Raw genomic sequence first — 18,962 nt, forward strand, 5'->3', positions numbered from 1 at the left:
CTTGGCATGTGTTTATGCGTTGTCACACTTACAACACACCGACAAAAAAATATAATATCAAGGAAAAAAGTCCATTTTTTTTGTTCTTTCTTTTCATTTTTGTGCCTCACACTTAAAATGTATTTCGGAATCATATTATTATGATTAAACTTCATATTTCTTACCTTTCTCTTAAGAGGTCATTTGGTTGAGATCATAAGATTAGGATTAATAATAATTTCATGAAAGAAAGGTGTAATTAATACTAATTGGACGTAGGTTTTATGAGAATGAATATCGCAAGAAGTTGGATAGTTCAATTGATTTAGTTGATAATTTAGTAAGATTCATATAAACAATAAAATGGTATTTTTTCATCTGAATTGATATTTATTAAGTAAAAAATCGACTAATAACACTTTATTTTATAAAAATGATAGTTAATTTATTTTAGGTATCACAGAAGCTTCCTATTATCATTATTCACAAAATACTCTTGGCTCTAAAAGCAGGTTATATCATGAAACAATTAATTATTTCAAAAAAAAAATAAAATTGTGAAACAATTAATAAAAAAAAACTAGTAACATGCTTTCACACACGTGCACTTGTTTAATGTAGAACATGCATTATTTTTAAGTATGTTTGGCACCTTTTTCCTTTAACAGCATACACTGTTTTCTGACGTGGATTTCTCAACTTTTCAGATGAAACTGAGCCAAAAACAAAGCCATAATGTTACCAAAACTCCCACCTTCCTTTCAACGTTTCATTGATTGATTTCACCTTACCATTGACATAGAAATGAAATATCAACTATAGTTTGGTTACTAGTAGTAGTTACTACTGTTTATAGAAAGAACAGGAGAGGCCATAAAAGCAACATAAAGTAAGATATGAAATGAGGGACCAAGCCAACAAGTGGTACTAGTTTGAGAAAGCATAGGCTTACCAGTCCTGAAAGTGAAATTTTACATTATTAAGTGCATGTGTTTGATTGCAGGGCCGGTCCGATGTATTTTTAGTCTAAAGCGAAATTTAAATAGAGATATTTTAAGTGTGTTTAGAGATAATAACATAAAAATGAAGAAAAAATTTCACTAATTCTCTCAATTGAAAGTAATTTTATTTGATGCGTGTCAGACATTAAATATGAGTATTTGATTAATCACTTTATGAGATCTAGCCTCTTTGACAAAAAAATTGTCTCTGAAAATATTTTCATTTTCAAATTACAAGATATATTTAATGTTTCTTTTTTAAATAAACCCCTAATCAATATTACTAAATGTTTTGGAATATGAAATAGTATTTAACTATATAATTCAAAGGGTTTAAGAACATTCCTTTATAAAATAGATACATTAAATACATTAGCAACTTTTTGTAATAAGAGCAGAAATTGCAATAGGAGCTGATATTTATGAATGGCTAAAGTAAAGCTTACTTTAGCAAATTTTCCACCTCAAAATTATGACAAAACTACAAAACTTGATCCTTAAACCAAATCTTCTCAAGTTAAACTTGAAAGGTTAAGAATAAAGGGCCACCTTCATTACAAGAATCTTTCTTTTGCTTTTTCCTTGCATAAGAAAACTGCATCTTCTCTTTAAGGACCATCCAGACAGAGAAATTAAATATAAGGAATATGAAAGGTAGATTAAATAATCATTTTTTTTTAAGGAATTTGGCAAGTCATTTATGAGGGAGAATGATGAAATGTCAGTTTGTGAGAGAGAAGAAAACAGTGTGAGTTTTGGTTTTTTCTTCACTTTCATGCTTCACTTCAACCCTTATCACAAGCTAACTTGTGTTTAGAAGGGAAGAGAAAAGCTGACACATAGGAAAATAGTTTCTATGCGCTTCTGTAGGATTTGGAGACTTGTAGTTGTCCACTTTCTGAATATCTTTTGGATTTTTTCCATTATGGTGTGAGGTATAGAAGTTTTTGTTTTCTTCCCTTTATTTATTTCTAGTTAATTTTTTGTCTTCTTTCCTTTCATTTTTCCAAAAAATAAATTGGTTTATTTGTGGAAGATTCATTGTGAGTTGTTTGGTGATCTTGGAAGCAAGTGAAAAATATCTGCTACTAAAAGTCTAAAACAATCAAATTTACTTGGCTTTGGTTGAAGCAGAAAGAAAAACACTTTAGTATAAACACTACTTAACTCATATTAATAGCACTCACTGATTTATCATCCAATCTGTTGGGGAAGTTCTTCAGTTTTCATGGTATTTTGTTATGATTGAACTTTTCTTGTACTTTTTGTTGGTTTCCTGTGAAATAATGAATTTCATAGTGTTGAGTTATAATGCTTGAATTCAGTTGATTCTTGCGAAAAAATTATGTTTGTTTAAGGTAACATAACTTCTTGTAATTGCAGGGTTTCTGCTTGTGTTTCAAGGCTTCAATTTTGAGAGAACTCCAATGCTTCTTTAGAATATAATAACAAAACAAAACAAAAACACTATGGTATCTGTGTTTTTTGTTTTGGTTACTATTTTACTTTCTATAAATCATTCAGAACAGCTTCAATCCTCACACACTCAAACCCTCCTAAGAATTCAACAACAATTGAATTTTCCTTCAGCTTTAAGCAATTGGAATAACTCCACAGATTTTTGCAACACAGATTCAAACTCTTCGCTCACTGTAGTATGCTATGAAGACACAATAACTCAACTTCACATAATAGGTGAAGGAAAAACTCCACCCCTCCCTAAAAATTTCTCGATAGATTCATTTGTCACAACACTAGTAAAGCTTCCAAGTTTGAAAGTCCTCACATTGGTTTCTCTTGGTATATGGGGTCCATTACCGGGTAAAATCGCACGCCTTTCGTCGTTGGAAATCGTTAACATGAGTTCAAATCATCTCTACGGTTCGATCCCTGTCGAACTTTCATCACTCTTGAATCTTCAGACACTCATTCTTGACGATAACATGTTTTCTGGTCAGGTTCCTACGGTTTCAGCCTTAACTGTGTTGAGTTTGAAAAACAATTTGTTCAATGGTTCGTTGCCGAATTCGGTTAGTAACTTGGAGAATTTGAGAATTATTTCACTTTCTCATAACAAGTTATATGGTGTAGTACCTGATTTGAGTCACTTGCGAAATCTTCAAGTACTTGAATTGGATGATAATGCTTTTGGACCTCAGTTTCCTAAGCTTGGTAACAAGTTGGTTACTATAGTGCTAAGAAATAACATGTTTAGGTCTGGTATTCCTGCTGATGTAAGCTCGTATTATCAGCTCGAGCGATTTGACATCTCATCAAATACGTTTGTAGGGCCATTCCAACCAGCATTGTTATCGCTTCCTTCTATTGCTTACCTCAACATTTCTCGGAACAAATTAACCGGAATGCTCTTTGGGAATCTGTCTTGTAATTCTGAGCTTGAAGTTGTTGATTTATCATCGAATCTTTTGACTGGGAGCTTACCTAAATGTTTAGTTTCAAATTCTATTGATAGGACTGTTTTGTATGCTAGAAATTGTCTCGAGACGACGAAACAAAATCAGCAGCCGCCGCCTTCTTGCCACACGGAAGCCTTAGCTGTGGGAATATTACCTGATAGAAAGAAGAAAAAACAAGTATCAAAGGTAGTTCTTGCCCTTGGTATAGTAGGTGGAACTCTTGGAGGAGTAGCACTTGTTTTGCTGATTTTGTTTATTGTTAGAAGAGGAAATGCTAGAAGCAAAATGAAGAACCCTCCAACAAGATTAATATCAGAGAATGCAGCTTCTGGATACACCTCTAAGTTGCTTTCTGATGCAAGTAATCAATCTCTCTCCCTCTCTTAAGAATATAATTATTTGTAGCTAAAGAAGAATTAAATGTTGAAGTTATATGATCACTGAAACTATATTGACAAACATTTAATTTCTATGCACATAAAGGATATATATCTCAAACAAAGAAGTTTGGAGCACTTGGCCTGCCGACCTATAGGAGTTTTTCATTGGAAGAGATTGAGGCAGCTACAAACAACTTTGACACAGCTTCTTTAATGGGTGAAGATTCTTATGGAGAGGTATGACCCTGCCATATTATCACAAATTATGATGTATATAAGGAATATATCTTTGTATCATGTGCATTAGTGAATGTGTTTTTCAGACTTCCTAGTTTTAATGTTTGCATGCTGTTACATGAAAATATAAGGTACTGTTACATGGATTATTCTATAATATACAAAGAGATTTGTCTTTTCAAAAAATACAGAGAAATTGAGGCAGCTAAGCCATTGTAATAATCACTACATATTTAAACCTATAACTTTCTATTGACTTCATCATAATCAATTTTTGATCATGCATTCATACAAAATATAAGGTAATGGCATCACAAAACTAATTTGATCATGCAGTCATGATTTAATTTCTTTCCTTTTGAGCATGAATCTGTTGCTAGAAATTATAACTTTTATAGCATATGTGTGATGAATGTGTTCTTATATGTATCAGATGTACAGAGGTCAGTTGAAGAATGGTTCAATTGTTGTTATTAGATGTATCAAAATGAAAAAAAGATACAGCACTCAAAATTTCATGCACCACATGGAGCTTATATCGAAACTTAGGCATCGCCATTTAGTCAGCGCTCTTGGTCACTGCTTCAAATGTTCTTTAGAAGATTCAAGTGTCAGCAAAATATTTCTTGTCTTTGAATATGTACCAAATGGTACACTCAGGAGCTGGACATCTGGTAATTCACTGAAAAACAGCTACTGCTTTTTGACATTGAAGTTTTTTTAATAAGCGAATGCTAAGTTGTGGTTACATTAGTTTCCTTGGTTTCAACCTTGGATCTTCTGGTTAGAACACCTTCAACATGCTCAACTCACCAATCGAGCTATCTACTTAGGAGCTAGGGTTGAAGTTTGTAAAGCTGCTATTAGACCAAGAAATAAAAAGAAATGATAGAAAATGCTCACTAGAGAGGATTTCATCAAGGTTTTAAATTGTGGTCACATTCGTGGTCGTGATCCTTAAAAATGTAGAGACCGCAATCAAATGTGGTTGATCCGGCCTCAACCACGGCTGTAGAGATATCAAAAAGATTGATCTCTCTGTGCATAATACCAACCTTGAACCTCCTGGTTAGAGCTCTTTCGACGTCCCTCAACTCACAAACCGAGTTACGTACTTCGGACCTGAGGTTGAAATTTGTAAAATTGGTATTTTAACAATAAATGATAGAAAATGATCTCACTAGCGGGGATTCCATCAAGATTTTATATTGCGGACATGATTGCAATCCTTAATAATGTACGAAAATCGCTGTCACATGCGACTGATGCAACCTCAATCACAGCTGTAGAGATATCAAAAACCTTGATGTTGCGGCACATATGGACCTTTTTTTTAAGCTATGCGTTTCATTGGTAGTAGTAAAAAATTCATTTCTCTCCTACCTCTAGTGAACCATACCGGTACCTTACATGAAGTTCAAAATTTGTTTTTGAGGAGGAAATACCATTAATATCCTCTCTTAAACCATTATTTACAGCATCATGTAATAAAAAACTTCAGACAACATTGTCCTTTCTGTCATCCTTTATCCTGACAGTCATTCTGTCACATTTTTTCGACAGATGGCCACACTGGAAGATCTCTGAATTGGACCCAACGCATTGGAGCTGCAATTGGAGTAGCAAAGGGAATCCAATTTTTGCATACAGGAATTGTCCCTGGTGTATATTCCAACAATATCAAAATAGAAGATATTTTATTGGATCACAATCTTGTTGCAAAAATTAGCAGTTATAATCTACCTTTGTTATCTAACATAGGAAAGGTATGGAAAAAACATCAACTATTGTATTTTGTTTTATGATAAAAAAAGGCTTTTGTTGGTATCAAATATCAATTAATCTTGGTCAATCCTTGCAGGTTCGGCGTGGAAATTCTTCCGATGGATCCAAACATTCTAGTATCAATAAAAGGTGTGGTTATAGAAATTTAAATACAAACTCAATCATATTGTAATTTTACATACCATAGGATATGAATGGAAATGACACATGTAGAGAAATACTTGAGATACATATGGCTTCGGAGTGGGTTCAGTGCTTGTGTGTTTGTTTCTAAGTTTAATAAATTATGTTGTTTTGTAGGGGAAAACATGAAGATAAGTGTGATATATATGACTTTGGAGTAATACTACTGGAAATCATTCTAGGAAGGACAATAAAAACAACAAATGACGCAGAAGCTTTTAAGGATCTGGTAATAACAGGAACTCCACACGCCATTTTCATTTCCATTGATTTCTTAATCTTTCAAATTTAGTAATCATTAAATCAAAAGAAAATTTTCTTACTTGTGATGACGATTTAGTAATCATAGGATATATCTGGTACTTGACCGCAATGTGATGACGATTTAAAACTGAGGTTTTATCAATTTATAGTAAATCAGTTCAAATCATTTGCAATTATATGACCTTACTTGTGTAATTGTATCATGAGTGCAGTTGCAAACAAGCTTAGGAGCTGATGAGGACGCTCGGAGGAGCATTGTTGATCCAGCAATCCGCAAGGCATGCTTGGAACAATCACTGAAGACAATGACGGAGATATGTGTGAGGTGTATGATTAAAGAACCTGCAGAAAGACCCTCCATAGAGGATGTTTTGTGGAATTTGCAGTTTGCAGCTCAAGTACAGGATGCTTGGAGAGGGGATTCTCAAAGTAGTGAGGGGTCACCAGGTTCTCCTTTAGGGCCTCAAAGAACAGCCTTCCATTAATGTTAATCCAGAAGGTTTTCACTTTTTTCTTTTCTATTTTGTATATTTCATTATAAGGTTAAAAGATCAGTGCCTACAGAATTAAGGTTTATAGTTTACAGGCTCAGATTAGTACAAGTTCTTTATGTTGTAACTTGCTCAAAAACTGCTGAGCTTTATAATGAAAAATATATCAAAGTTTAATTTTGCTTTTGGAAAGTTCCAAATGAAGTTACTTTTTCAAAAACACAGGTGTGCGCACGAGCATGCGCAAGCACTTGTAGAAAGTTTTTGGGTTGAAAATGCAAGTGCCAGCAGCATTGGCAAAACAATCGTGGAAAATTAATCAATATTTAACTAAATTTGAGAAAGGCCAAGTAGAAAATAATTACCTAGAATAACAATATATCCCTATTGCAATTTGCAACTAATCCAGTCAATTTCAAATGCTCATGTAATTCAGCAACGGAAGCTACAATATTGCAAATGTGTCTTTTTTTGGAAGAAAAAACGTGTTAATTTTCTATCAGTATTTGCAAAGATATTTCAAAGTTTTTATCCACAGGTGAAAAATATATATCTAAAGAAACTACAACCTTTCTAAATAAATGGTCCATAGTATTCTTTTTCTTTACAACATAATATTCGTGTTAACAATGGTTTTATCACAAGGGTCGTATAAAATTGAATTAACCTTTCCTTTGGTAATGATTTTCCTATATATTCCATTCCACTGCTCATTATAAATATGGCTTTAGACTACAAATAACCATTAAAACTAAAATGTGGTTACAAGACCTATGCCTAGTTCCTCTGCAAGCTCATCCCAAACAGGAAGAAGAGTCAAGACAGCAAGAAAAATAGCGACCCCCACAAATGTCTGTCTCCATGTTCCAACTTCTGTCACGTCATTTAAGCATGGTTTCTCCGGTGATCTCTGACAAAACATCAATTATTCATAAATAATTGCAAAAACAACTGCACAAGTATCATGAAAATTCAAGACAAGAATCTGCATACCTGCGAAAATATAACAAAAAATCCCCAAGCAAGTGAAAGAGGTCCACCTAGCTGTTGAAAAGAGAAAAGGGGTTAAAAAAGTTAAGTTACTTTTCGATGAAAATTTAAAACAAGCAACAAATTTTTGTATTAAATCAATAAAATAACTGAAAAATGACCAAAAGACTGGTAATAGTTGCATGAGCCCTCTCCTCAACCCCATTAGTCACAGGCTCACAGCTCTAACCAATTCATGTTATGGTTAAACTTTAACATGAACAATGTAGTTGAATAAAAAAAATATGTATCATTGTTTAACCTAAGCAAATATTAGACTTACCACTCCCAGCCCTAGCAATGTATAAGTGGTCAAACCAAAGACCATTGTTGCACCTTTTCCAAAAGCACCCTGCAAGAACATGTAATGAAACAAAAATTAGGATAATTTGAAACAAAAATTAGGATAATTTGAAACAAAAATTGCAAATTTCAATTGTGAAAAACAAAATATACCAACTCATGAATGAGAATATTTATGTGGAAAAACAAAAACCTACCGATCAATTGTTTCTACTTATCATACAGACAAATCAGACAACTCTATATTAGTAAATACTAAATGCTCTCTTTTCAACAGTAACTACTCTGTGCTTTGAATTTCACAATTAAGGAAGTAATTCATTAAATTCACACTTCCAATAAAAAGCTATATATATATATATATATGTATATATATCTGCCCATTTCATACAGTCAAAATTAGTTGATACTTTATCGAGATAATATCACATCAAGCCTTCTGTATGACAAGTAAATATTAAATCTACCGTAAGCGATGTATTTACCTGCACAGACCTGCCACCGTCAAGGCACCCCACTGGAAGCATGTTAAAAGCTTGTATGGTTAACCCACACCTGTAAAACAATAAAAATAAAATTGTGAGCCTAATATTGAATAATGAATAATCAAGTGTGTTAAGAACCACAGATTTGGGGATTGATTTGATTTATGAAGTAAATTAAGTTTAAGAAGGAAAAGTTATATACCATCCTGCAATCACAAGAGGGTGAATTGGAACTGTTGCAGCATGAACCGCTCTGCACATACAATAGCAGTGTGTCAAAGTTAACTGCGGCCAAAACATAAAGTATGCATGCTGATTAATTCTAGTTTATGCACCCAAAAAGATGTGCTGCAACTGCAATCATATCATATCACTTGGAAACAGCTTGGTTTAGAAACTTTCCCACACATAATGATCCACTAGAGTATTGTATTTTACCTAAATTAATAAAATAAAGTCGCAAGCACTAGATCTATATTTAGGTAAAGTTATATTCTAGAAAGGAAGGAAGGGACATACGCATAACCAAGAGTTGCTCTACTGATTAAACCAAGTAGCAAAGAACCTTGAAACAACATGCTAGGAACTTGCACCAAATCTCCAGCTACATCTGGATTTGATGAAAGAAGAAGGCCAACAGCAAACATCGAAAATGATAGCACAGCACCAGCAAAGGGACCCGCAAGTGATATGTCTACTTGTGTACTTCTATCAGGAAGGATAGATTTAAACTAAACAACACACAGCCATGGATCATCATTTAGATGCATACCAAAATACATAAACAGACTTCAGTCTAACTGACACGTTTTAGCACGTGTCATGTATAATAGCAAAAAACAGACGGTTAAAAGTTACTGCCGATGGTTCAATTTGGACATTAATAATACACGCACATGATTGTAATTGATCAAGCGTTCAGATAGTAGTTTCAGACTCAATGGAAAAGTGACTGGCTGGAGAAATTATATAAACTCACCTGAGTAATAGCACCAAAGCTGCCAAGAGTGATGTGGGGAATGAAGAAAGGAATGCTTAATTTTACTTGTTTGGGAAATGCAGCTAAAAAGTGTCCAACCTCCTGCACATAGCCATATCCATCAGGTATAAATATAATGTAGGCAAAATTTCAAGAAGCAAAAGGGGAAGTTGATGGAACCATGGAATTGTGTAAAAAAACTGTAGAGAAAACTACACAAATAAGATAGGAAATTTTCATTTTGCATAAAATAAATAAGTAAATCTGCAATCCAGCACATATGGCAGGTATTTCTACTTGTACAGCCTTTTAGCGTAAACACTAATTTCATATGTATAAAAGTGGATTGCTTGAATCCAAACTAACTGAAACTTTTGACTACTGACATACATTGCCAATAGTGAGTCAATCAACAAAGTGACAAGAATATCGGATTGATATAACCTAATGAGACATTGTATGATAGTATGGTATTTTTGAAATTATAGAAGTTGCGTAAAAGAGAAAAAGAAGAGGATATAGACTCGGAACAATAGAAGATACATTCTCTTATATCTTATGATAATAGCTATCATTGTCGTTATCACAGCACTACATAGTACACAACTTATTTGCACTAATACAAACTTAATTGTTTTAAGCCGGGTAAAAAGTAGGATGTTTAGAGCTCTCAGATCTCACATTTCTATAAGAAAGTATGCAATAAAATCTAAACACCGGAGTCATGGACTATGTTTTGAAAACTCAATCCAGTTTTTTGTAATACAGGAAAAATAAATAAATTTGAATTTTGTTGCAACTATATAAACAAACGTACACAAAAAAGAACGGTAAACATGAATTCTTACATGAAATAGAAGAACCCCCAAGACACCATATGCTAGAGGTAACGCTGACTCAACAAATGGATATAGCATCTCCATATCTGGGGCTTCAGTATAGTTAGGATCTGTCAAGAATTTCACTAGTTCTGGGGGGAGTCTGTTGATCTGATGAATCAAAAACATGGCAACAATAAAATATATAGACTCGACAGAAGAAAACGGTAAGGCATTGATGCAATCAATGAAATTTAGATAGACTACAGAAAGAGTGTTCTTCACAAACATTCACCAATCACGACCTGATGTTCAAATAGTATTGATAGCCAACATACCTGAGATGCAATTCCTACCTCCACTGAGGTACCAATAGTGAGAAGAAACAACAAAGATGCAACGACATATTGCCAAAGTGTTGTTTCTTCTGGCTCGGAAACCTCCTTACGCAGCAAACCAAAGCTAACACGTGGCCCACCCCGTGGATCAGGACTGTCTGAATCAGGTTCCTCCACCATAAAAAGGTTGTATTTATCGCCAGTGGCCTCAACTAGCCGATTTTGGAGTATGGAAAAAATGTCTTCTCTCTTTCCCCTTAAATTTCCGATGAAAAGAATGCCTTCTCCCAGTTCCCCAAAAGGCTCCTCTTTGGTCACCCAAAAGGTTGAATAACCAAAAAGCTTATCCTTAATTTTCTTTACATCAGCAGGATCAACCTTCTCAGGTCCAAGGAGTTCCATGAGTTTGAAAGAATCAACTTGAAAATTGTTGTACACAGATCCAAGTGAGGACAAAGATGACTGAAAAAGTAAACGATAGAAACAGCATCATTAATGACAACAGAAAATCCTCACGCTTAAAAATGCAACAGAAACATTGATCTGTGGGTTTTTAACACATGAGGATCATTAGAAGTTGTTGATCCATGGGTTTCAAGCATATGTACACCATTAAAATTTAGTTGCCAAAAAAGAAGTTACCATAAAAACCAAAATAGAACGATAGACAACAACATCGACAAATATCTGCTAAGCTTCTTCGTAGTAGAAGGGTGGTGGTATTAGTTTAAAGTCATCAAAACACTTACATAGTTTTTGGTTGGGAACAATGGAGAGGAGGGGGGAACAAGTATTAAAAAGAGTATTGAATCTCCTCCTTCTTCAAGAAACTTGTGGCCAAGTATTGAATCTTTTTAATATTTAGGCCAAATATCACCAAACAAAGAGGATTCCTCTCTCCTCCTTCTTCATTCAAATTTCTCTCACTACACTACAATAGCCGCTATTCGACAACAGTTTAAGAAATTTTGTATTGCGGAACAATAGCAGTTTGTTAAATTTCTGTACACTTCAGCCACTAAACACTAGGTAGACTAATAACTAACACATATAACTAACCAAATCTGTAACAGTTTCTAACTATAGGATAGGCATGTTTGGATTGGCTTTTTTTTATCTTATCTACTGTCATAAGCTTTCAAAGACTGTTTGGGAGAACTTACGAAAACAGCTTATGACAAATCAGAAATTGTTTTATGCTTATTTTCATAAGTTCTCTAAGATAGCTTATGAAAACAATCATTTTATACTTCATTATAGAAATAGCTTATACATAAGCGCTTATCATGGTAAGTGCTTGTGCAATAAGCTGCAAATAAGTTGTTTATCCAATAAGGGACATATATCAAAGAGTCAATATTAGCATGAGTAAATAGTAACAAGTTAATACAACTGAAGCCACCAAGCAAGAAAAGAACACAAGAATTCAATGAATTAAGCAAAAATGTACCCTTTGAGAAGTGGAAGGTGTTGTTGATTTATCAGGATTAAACCCTCTATCTTCATCAGGCAACACTGTAGTTACATTGGATTTAGAATCATTCTTGTTACCATTTTCCCCTTCATCATCAACACCGTCTTTGTTATTGATTGAAAAACACTTAAACCTATCGAAATGAACGTGCTTCAACTTTCCCCATTTGGATGCATGTGAATTGAAACGGTGGTTGTAGTGGATTTTGTTCCTGAAGGAACAGTGAACCGGTTTGAACCGGAACTCTGAGTTTAGAGGGAGTAAAGTGCAATTTGTTAAAGTTCCCATTTTTCTACACCGGAGAAATAAAGAAGATGAAAGGAATAAAACGACGGTGCGTTTCAGTGGGATGGGTTTGACACCATAACACGGGAATGGAACACGAACTCCACACAGACACACTCTTCTCAGCTTCTGTTGGTTGGTTGGTTGTTTGGGATATGTATGAACCAAATACGACAATACCAAAACCAAACGGATTTTTTTCTTTACTTTTTTAGACTTTGGATATTTTAAGCAATCCTTCTCTCAAAAATTAATCAATCTTCAAACTCTTTAAATATATATACTCTCTTCATTCTTATAGTTAAATGATCAAAATTTAAAAAATATAATTAATATTGTATGAAGAATGAAAAAATATGAGCGATTTTACAAAAATAGAAAGTAAAAAAAATATTATGTGATAAATAGTAAGGGTATAATAGAAAGAAAAAAACATTGTATAAGACATATAATTTAAGACAAACATATTTTATTAAGATGACGTATATTTTGGAACATAAACAATATTATATTTGAATTGTGTGTGATTCATACATAAACTATTTTGAAATGTTTTATTCGAATCCACAAGTCTTAGCACGTGTTTCGTCAAACGGTTTGTTAAATATTGTCGCACATTTGGCCAAAAGCTCTACTATATAGCTTCAATAAATAACAGCCAAATGTGTTTTGGGAAGTGAGAAAAGCCAAACTACCGCAAATCCAATCAGACATTTAATTTAAATAGTAAGATGACAAAATCCGTGATTAGGGTTTGAACCCGACTCTTCCACTTATTTTTGAGTTTTCAATGGTTATTGTCATCGTCTACCTACAACAACAACAAAAAAAATATCTGAGGAGAGGGAAGGGCATACATATAACTGATTTATCAGTAGTGATCACCACATTCGAATCAAAATCGTACAGAAAATTGTTAATATCTGCGACAATCTCATGCTTACTTGATTCTCACTCAGGTTGCAGCTGACGATGCTACTTTTCACGATGACTGGTTGTGCACCACTCATCTTCTCTCTCACTTTTATGTTCATGACATGCAATAATGAATTAAACAAGGCATGTATGTTCGTTTTAGCGCCTCTTAGATCACAGAAGTAGTAATAATGATGCTACAATTTATACCAATACTTAAATTCATTGAAATAACATAAAACCACATAGAAAGAATGACAAAATCCTAAAAAAAAAAAAAAAACAATTTGCACACAACTCAAAACAAAACTAAGAAAACAAATAGGTTTTGTGATATCATTCAGCAATTCTCATCACGACTAGATCATTGCATCAATTAATTCTTCGGATTGTTTCATAATTGAATTGAGTCGGTCTTCACCTTGGAAATGTGGTCCAACAAATTTGCAGTATTCATCATAACAATCTCTTTCATCGTCGCTCTTTCCTTTCATGAAGTTTAGACGTACGATGAACATACACATACACGATGGTGAACAGAGTAGACAAAAATCAATGTCAGTAATATTTTGGCCGTCACGAAGGACAGATCATTTTAGTCGTATTAACAACATATGTTTTTTGTCTTCAGAGTAGAGTTGGACATTACAAGAAAATAGAACGTGTGGCAATCAAAAAGCCTTGAATGACCTCCAACCAAAAGCCATAATTCGTGATAAGACTATTATTTAACTAATACTTCAATATTTTATTATATATGCAAGGGTCAGGGTTCGAACCCCGGACACTCCACTTATTCATCTTATAAGCTGAATTCTAGCCACTAGACTTTCTGACCAAAAACTAATATTCAATATTTATTTTAATTTAAAATAATTCAATCTTAATTTTGCTTTTATCCTTTATTTAATTAAAATTAGTAAATCTTGAGATTTTATTTTAAATTAAAACTAAATTTTCAATTTTAGATTGTGTTAAAATTAAATTCTCGTTTAGGAGTGTTCAAGTTTGATGTTTAATTTGAATAGTATTTGATAGGCTTTTTTTAGGTAAATAGAGAGAGATACATCACATTAACCAAACTCGATATTACAAACTTCATGGCAACATGAAACCAAAAAAATAAGGAATCTCACGCCAAACTCTAACAAAACAAGGATAGCTTAAAGCCTTACAAACTTAACACTCGGCTCTTTACATTCTTAGATTGCAACCTGTAACGCCTTATTTCTATTAAGCGATAAAAAACGCGAATAATATAAATATTCAAGAAATAGACACCACGTCATCGATTCAAAATCAAAACAACAGGCATATATAAAAACTCTCAACAGTCGCAGCGGGTATAAACCATACACCTCAAAAGTATACATGCCATGCGTAACGCCCTATTTTATTATTTATTTATTTTATCGAGTTTAGTGTCTTTTAATATAATTTATTTGAATAATTGTGATATATTATGTGTTGGTAGTTATTAGTATTACTGAACATTTTAGTGAGGAAATATAATTAAAATAAATTAATGAGGCATAAGGGCAGAATTGAAATAAAGGAGAATATGTTAGGAGAGATTAAGTGAGAAATAAACTCAGTTAGTGATTATAAATAGATGAGACCATTAGAGAATTAGAGTTACAACAGAATAGAGAGTCAGAACACGTAAAACAGTTTAGGGAGAAAGTGAGAAGTCAAAGAAGAGAAGAGCTTTGTGAGAAGAAGGGAAAGTTTGTCGAATTCAGAGTTTAACCAATCTAAGATAAGGGTGGGACTAGCTTTCTCTAATAATGGGTTGTATGATTCTAAAAAGGGGTTTAACATGTTGTTGTTTTGTTAGTTTGATGTTATAGAAATTAGGGTTAATTGAAAAATTGATTGTTGAAAGAGTAGGTAAATCCATTGAATTAACGTAAGGAATGAGGTTCAGATGGGATAAACATAGGTTGAGTTTCCTTTTGAATTTGGGTGGTTCAAAATTGGGTTTTTGGCTGAAAACAGGTTTCTTCCCGTAGAATTGTCTGTCATCGCTCGCGAGTGACCTCGATGTCAACTCGCAACGGCGAGTGTTTTACTCGCCTCGCGGCTGATTAGTAGTAAAATTGATGATTTTCTAAAATAATGTTTTGAGTCATGTTTTGTATGGTTTTGAGTGCCTTTTCATGTTTGGAAATGTTTAGACAAATTTTGGAATCAAATTTGGGCATAGGGAAGTTAAAAATGAGATTTTTGGGTGAAAAAATGTCAAGTTCCCGAGAGCTATCAGTTTTAGGTCGTCACAGCGAGTAGTCCGAATGTTGAACTCGCCATAGCGAGTAGATTGGCTCGCCTCGCGAGTTGTTCGGTGGCAGTCTGCCCTGTTTCGCGTTCTTGCGTCTATTTCACACGTTTCTGTTTTGAGTTGGCCTTTAGTGTAAATATGAAAGTTATTGATAATTGTGTTATCTTTCCAGTAGCCTTGGTTTGACATGAAAATCTTTTGTGGATAATTTGATATGATTATATGGAGATATTTGAATAATTGCTAGGTGTTGTATATGATATTATATGATGTTGTTCATGATTGATGAATTATTATATGAATGTATATGTTGATGAATATGATGTTATATGTGTTGTTCATGATTGATGAATTATTATATGAATGTATATGTTGATTAATATGATGCCTATATGATGTTATTCCTTTTGATGAATTGTGAAATTATGAAATCATTATGCGAAGTTGTTGTTGCATTGGATTGAGTCAATGCATAATCATTTTAAGCGAAGTGAGCTTGATGCTCTGTTATTTAATCGAAGGGAGCTTGATGCTCTGTTATTATAAGCGAAGAGGGCTTGATGCTCTTTTAATTTTAAGCGAAGAGGACTTGATGCTCTGATGATACCACATGCATATTGCTTTTGTTGAGTAGTTGTTGTTACATCGTTGAGTTGTCGTTGTTGTTGCATCGTTGAATTGTCATTGTTGATACATTGTTGAGCAAAATTAATTGATGATTGGTATTTGGAATTATGTGAAGCATTGCTGATGATGAATTGCCGTTGTTTCGAGTTATTAAATTCTCTCCCATAAATTATTATTTATTAGTATTGTTAATGATGAATTGATGCTATTTTGCGTTGTTAAATTCTTTTATAGAATTATATGCTTATTATTATTATTGAATGTGAAATCTCACCCCTTCTGTTTGAATGTTGCCTCTACGTGGGTAACGTGCAGATAACCAGGAGTAACCGTTAATGTGAGTTGATTCCTCGTGTCGTCTTAGGAGTCGCTCTGATACGTAACGGCATGGGGATTAATTGTATTTTATTTTCCACTGTTACATATTCTTTTTATGAATTTATTGTTGAACCATTTTTAGATGAAATTAATTATGTCAATGACGTTGAGGCCTTTAGTGCCAAGTATTGTTTAAACGTTGATTATTTTCCGTTGCGACATTGTTTTAATTATTGAAAGCAATTGTTTAAATAAATAGTGAATTTAACTCTATTTGTGTTAAATGATATTTTGAAGAACGAAATGTGACATCCTGTTTGCGATGAACTCTGATTTATTTTATATTATTTATATGTTGGGAAAACGGGGTGTTACACCATGAGATCAAAATATATCAACATAAAAATTCTCCAAATCCCGACATTTGGGTAAATCTCCACAACAAAAATAAATCACTAGGGATAAGCTTTACGTCAATCATAATCAATAAAATAAATTTGAACATATATGAATTAAATCAAGTTCTAAGTACTTAACATAAACAGTTAATTCAATATACACATTCATATCATAGTCCCAATTATCACGATTAAGTACTCATCAAGCACACTTATCATCAACAATCATCATTCACATGCAACAATTACAACTCATATTAATTATGCAATGCGCCTAATTCCGACACATACATGCATGTGGTACCAATCAACAACAACAAGATGTCAACCGCACATCTCATGTAAGAGTACACCTTCTCTTACAAACAACTGTGTAAAAGTACACCTCCTTTTACATTTCTCATATGACTCAATATGACCACGATGCATGGACGTATAAGCAAAGACTCAATAATGCAAACTACTCAACATACACGAACACAATGTAAAAGTACACCTCCAATTACATTGATCAACTTCAACAACAATTGCATTATCAAGTATTTACATCCACACAATCAATATGTCGTTATTCAATTAAGAGTCATCACCAAAATATCACAATTCAACAACAAGTATTCATTAATCAACTTCAACTATATTATATAGTTCAACCATTTTGCACATTTTGTCACCCTCCAAGTAAAAGAGGAAAATACAACATCTTGTGATAAACCTCACATTCAACACCTACCATCTACTCACATATCTTCATTCAATCATATAAAACTAATCACAATGGATTATAAGGTAATTGGCTTTAAAGAAATCGTTTTCGACAAAGTCTGTATCAAGTGGCAAACGGCTAACATTGATAGTTTCAAAACAAAGTAACTTATTCAAGTTTGAAAACTCACAAATCAATTTTAATCAATCATGTAGTCATGAGCTTAAGCCACTTACGAACTATCAAACATTAGTTCGAAGATTAGCCTGAGTTCGTATGAGAAAACCCCAAGTTCACAAATTTCGTAATCCCACCCGAAAATCAAGTTTGATATGATTAAGATATTAAACCAACTTTACAAGTTTTGCCTAAGTCCATATGAACTGTAGACCCAACTTGTAATTTATCTTAGTTCACAAAAGTTCATTTCTGACAACATCCGAATTTATCAAAAGTTCAAGTTTCAACCAAAATAGAAAATCTCAAATTTGAATGAGTAAATCATGTTCCAGTAGGTTTAGGAGTACAAACAAAGATTAAACAAGTTGAAAGAAGTATTTTAGAAAGCTCGGATTGGTCCCCTAAAGCCTGGAACGAAAATTAAAGATTGCTGAAACTGGGCTTGTTCGCTTAAGCGAACAAGTTCCAGTAGCTTACAGAAAAGTTCGCTTACTGTTCACTTACCGGTTCGCTTAAGCGACCGAGTTCCAGAACCTACTGTGATTGCTCGCTTACAGCTTCGCTTAGCGTTCGCTTAAGCGAACAGTGATCAGTTCTGCAGAAAAACTTACGAGTTTCAATCCTTTTTCACCCAAAACTCCCAATTTTGATCTCCCAATGCCCAAAGTTTGTTTACAGGTCAAGACACTTAAAAGGGCTCCCAAGAACACATCAAACAAGGAAACAAATGTCATTTAAACATAATTCACCAAATCAACTCATTTTTACAAAACCAACAACAATAGTTTCTTTCACATCACAAATTCATGATTTATGAACACACAAGCCAAAAATCTTCAATATCTCTTAACAACAACAACATCAATTAAACATGATTCTCATCACAAATCAACAACAACATAACACAATTCAACATTTAGAGCCCAATTCACAATATATCATTTTCTCATACTATGAACATGCAATTTCACCAACAACAATTCAATTATCACCAATTTCATGTATTTTAACATATCATCATAGCAAGAGGACGAATTTCAACAGCTATGAACAAAATAATCACTTATTCAATTAAGCACTTAAGCATGCAAT

The 18,962-nt window shown here is 33.4% G+C and overlaps 2 protein-coding genes across 4 annotated transcripts; one reads left to right on the forward strand and one right to left on the reverse strand.

Moving 5' to 3' along the window:
• The first annotated feature begins 1,371 nt into the window (after positions 1-1,371).
• On the forward strand, positions 1,372-6,917 carry LOC11442978 (probable inactive leucine-rich repeat receptor-like protein kinase At3g03770). 3 transcript variants are annotated; one of them, XM_024769686.2, is made up of 8 exons: positions 1,372-1,634; positions 2,364-3,758; positions 3,881-4,014; positions 4,448-4,688; positions 5,578-5,780; positions 5,876-5,928; positions 6,100-6,211; positions 6,459-6,917. In XM_024769686.2, exons 2-8 carry the CDS (start codon positions 2,450-2,452, stop codon positions 6,729-6,731), a joined length of 2,325 nt encoding a protein of 774 aa, XP_024625454.1. In that variant the 5' UTR covers positions 1,372-1,634; positions 2,364-2,449; the 3' UTR covers positions 6,732-6,917. The 3 variants fall into 3 exon arrangements, with proteins under 3 accessions (XP_024625454.1, XP_003624691.1, XP_024625453.1); XM_003624643.4 differs by having other exon boundaries at positions 1,373-1,915; XM_024769685.2 differs by lacking the exon at positions 1,372-1,634 and adding an exon at positions 1,936-2,211.
• Positions 6,918-7,291: 374 nt separating this feature from the next.
• On the reverse strand, positions 7,292-12,661 carry LOC11435620 (probable zinc metalloprotease EGY1, chloroplastic). Its single transcript, XM_003624644.4, has 10 exons — positions 12,140-12,661; positions 10,690-11,151; positions 10,382-10,522; positions 9,534-9,635; positions 9,074-9,285; positions 8,757-8,807; positions 8,555-8,624; positions 8,050-8,118; positions 7,731-7,781; positions 7,292-7,647 (listed from the first exon to the last, which is right to left on the reverse strand). Exons 1-10 carry the CDS (start codon positions 12,449-12,451, stop codon positions 7,489-7,491), a joined length of 1,629 nt encoding a protein of 542 aa, XP_003624692.1. The 5' UTR covers positions 12,452-12,661; the 3' UTR covers positions 7,292-7,488.
• Between the last annotated feature and the right edge of the window lie 6,301 nt (positions 12,662-18,962).

This window comes from Medicago truncatula, chromosome 7, assembly GCF_003473485.1.
Source record: "Medicago truncatula cultivar Jemalong A17 chromosome 7, MtrunA17r5.0-ANR, whole genome shotgun sequence".
Classification (NCBI taxonomy): domain Eukaryota; kingdom Viridiplantae; phylum Streptophyta; class Magnoliopsida; order Fabales; family Fabaceae; genus Medicago; species Medicago truncatula.

Coding starts and splice junctions, on each gene's coding strand:
- LOC11442978 (XM_024769686.2), top strand. CDS start 2,450: ATGGTATCTGTGTTTTTTGTTTTGGTTACTATTTTACTTTCTATAAAT. Junction 3,759..3,880: donor TAAGTTGCTTTCTGATGCAA/GTAATCAATCTC, acceptor ATGCACATAAAG/GATATATATCTCAAACAAAG. Junction 4,689..5,577: donor ACTCAGGAGCTGGACATCTG/GTAATTCACTGA, acceptor TTTTTTCGACAG/ATGGCCACACTGGAAGATCT.
- LOC11435620 (XM_003624644.4), bottom strand. CDS start 12,451: ATGGGAACTTTAACAAATTGCACTTTACTCCCTCTAAACTCAGAGTTC. Junction 8,808..9,073: donor AGAGCAACTCTTGGTTATGC/GTATGTCCCTTC, acceptor TTGTATGTGCAG/AGCGGTTCATGCTGCAACAG. Junction 8,119..8,554: donor ACGGTGGCAGGTCTGTGCAG/GTAAATACATCG, acceptor ATGTTCTTGCAG/GGTGCTTTTGGAAAAGGTGC.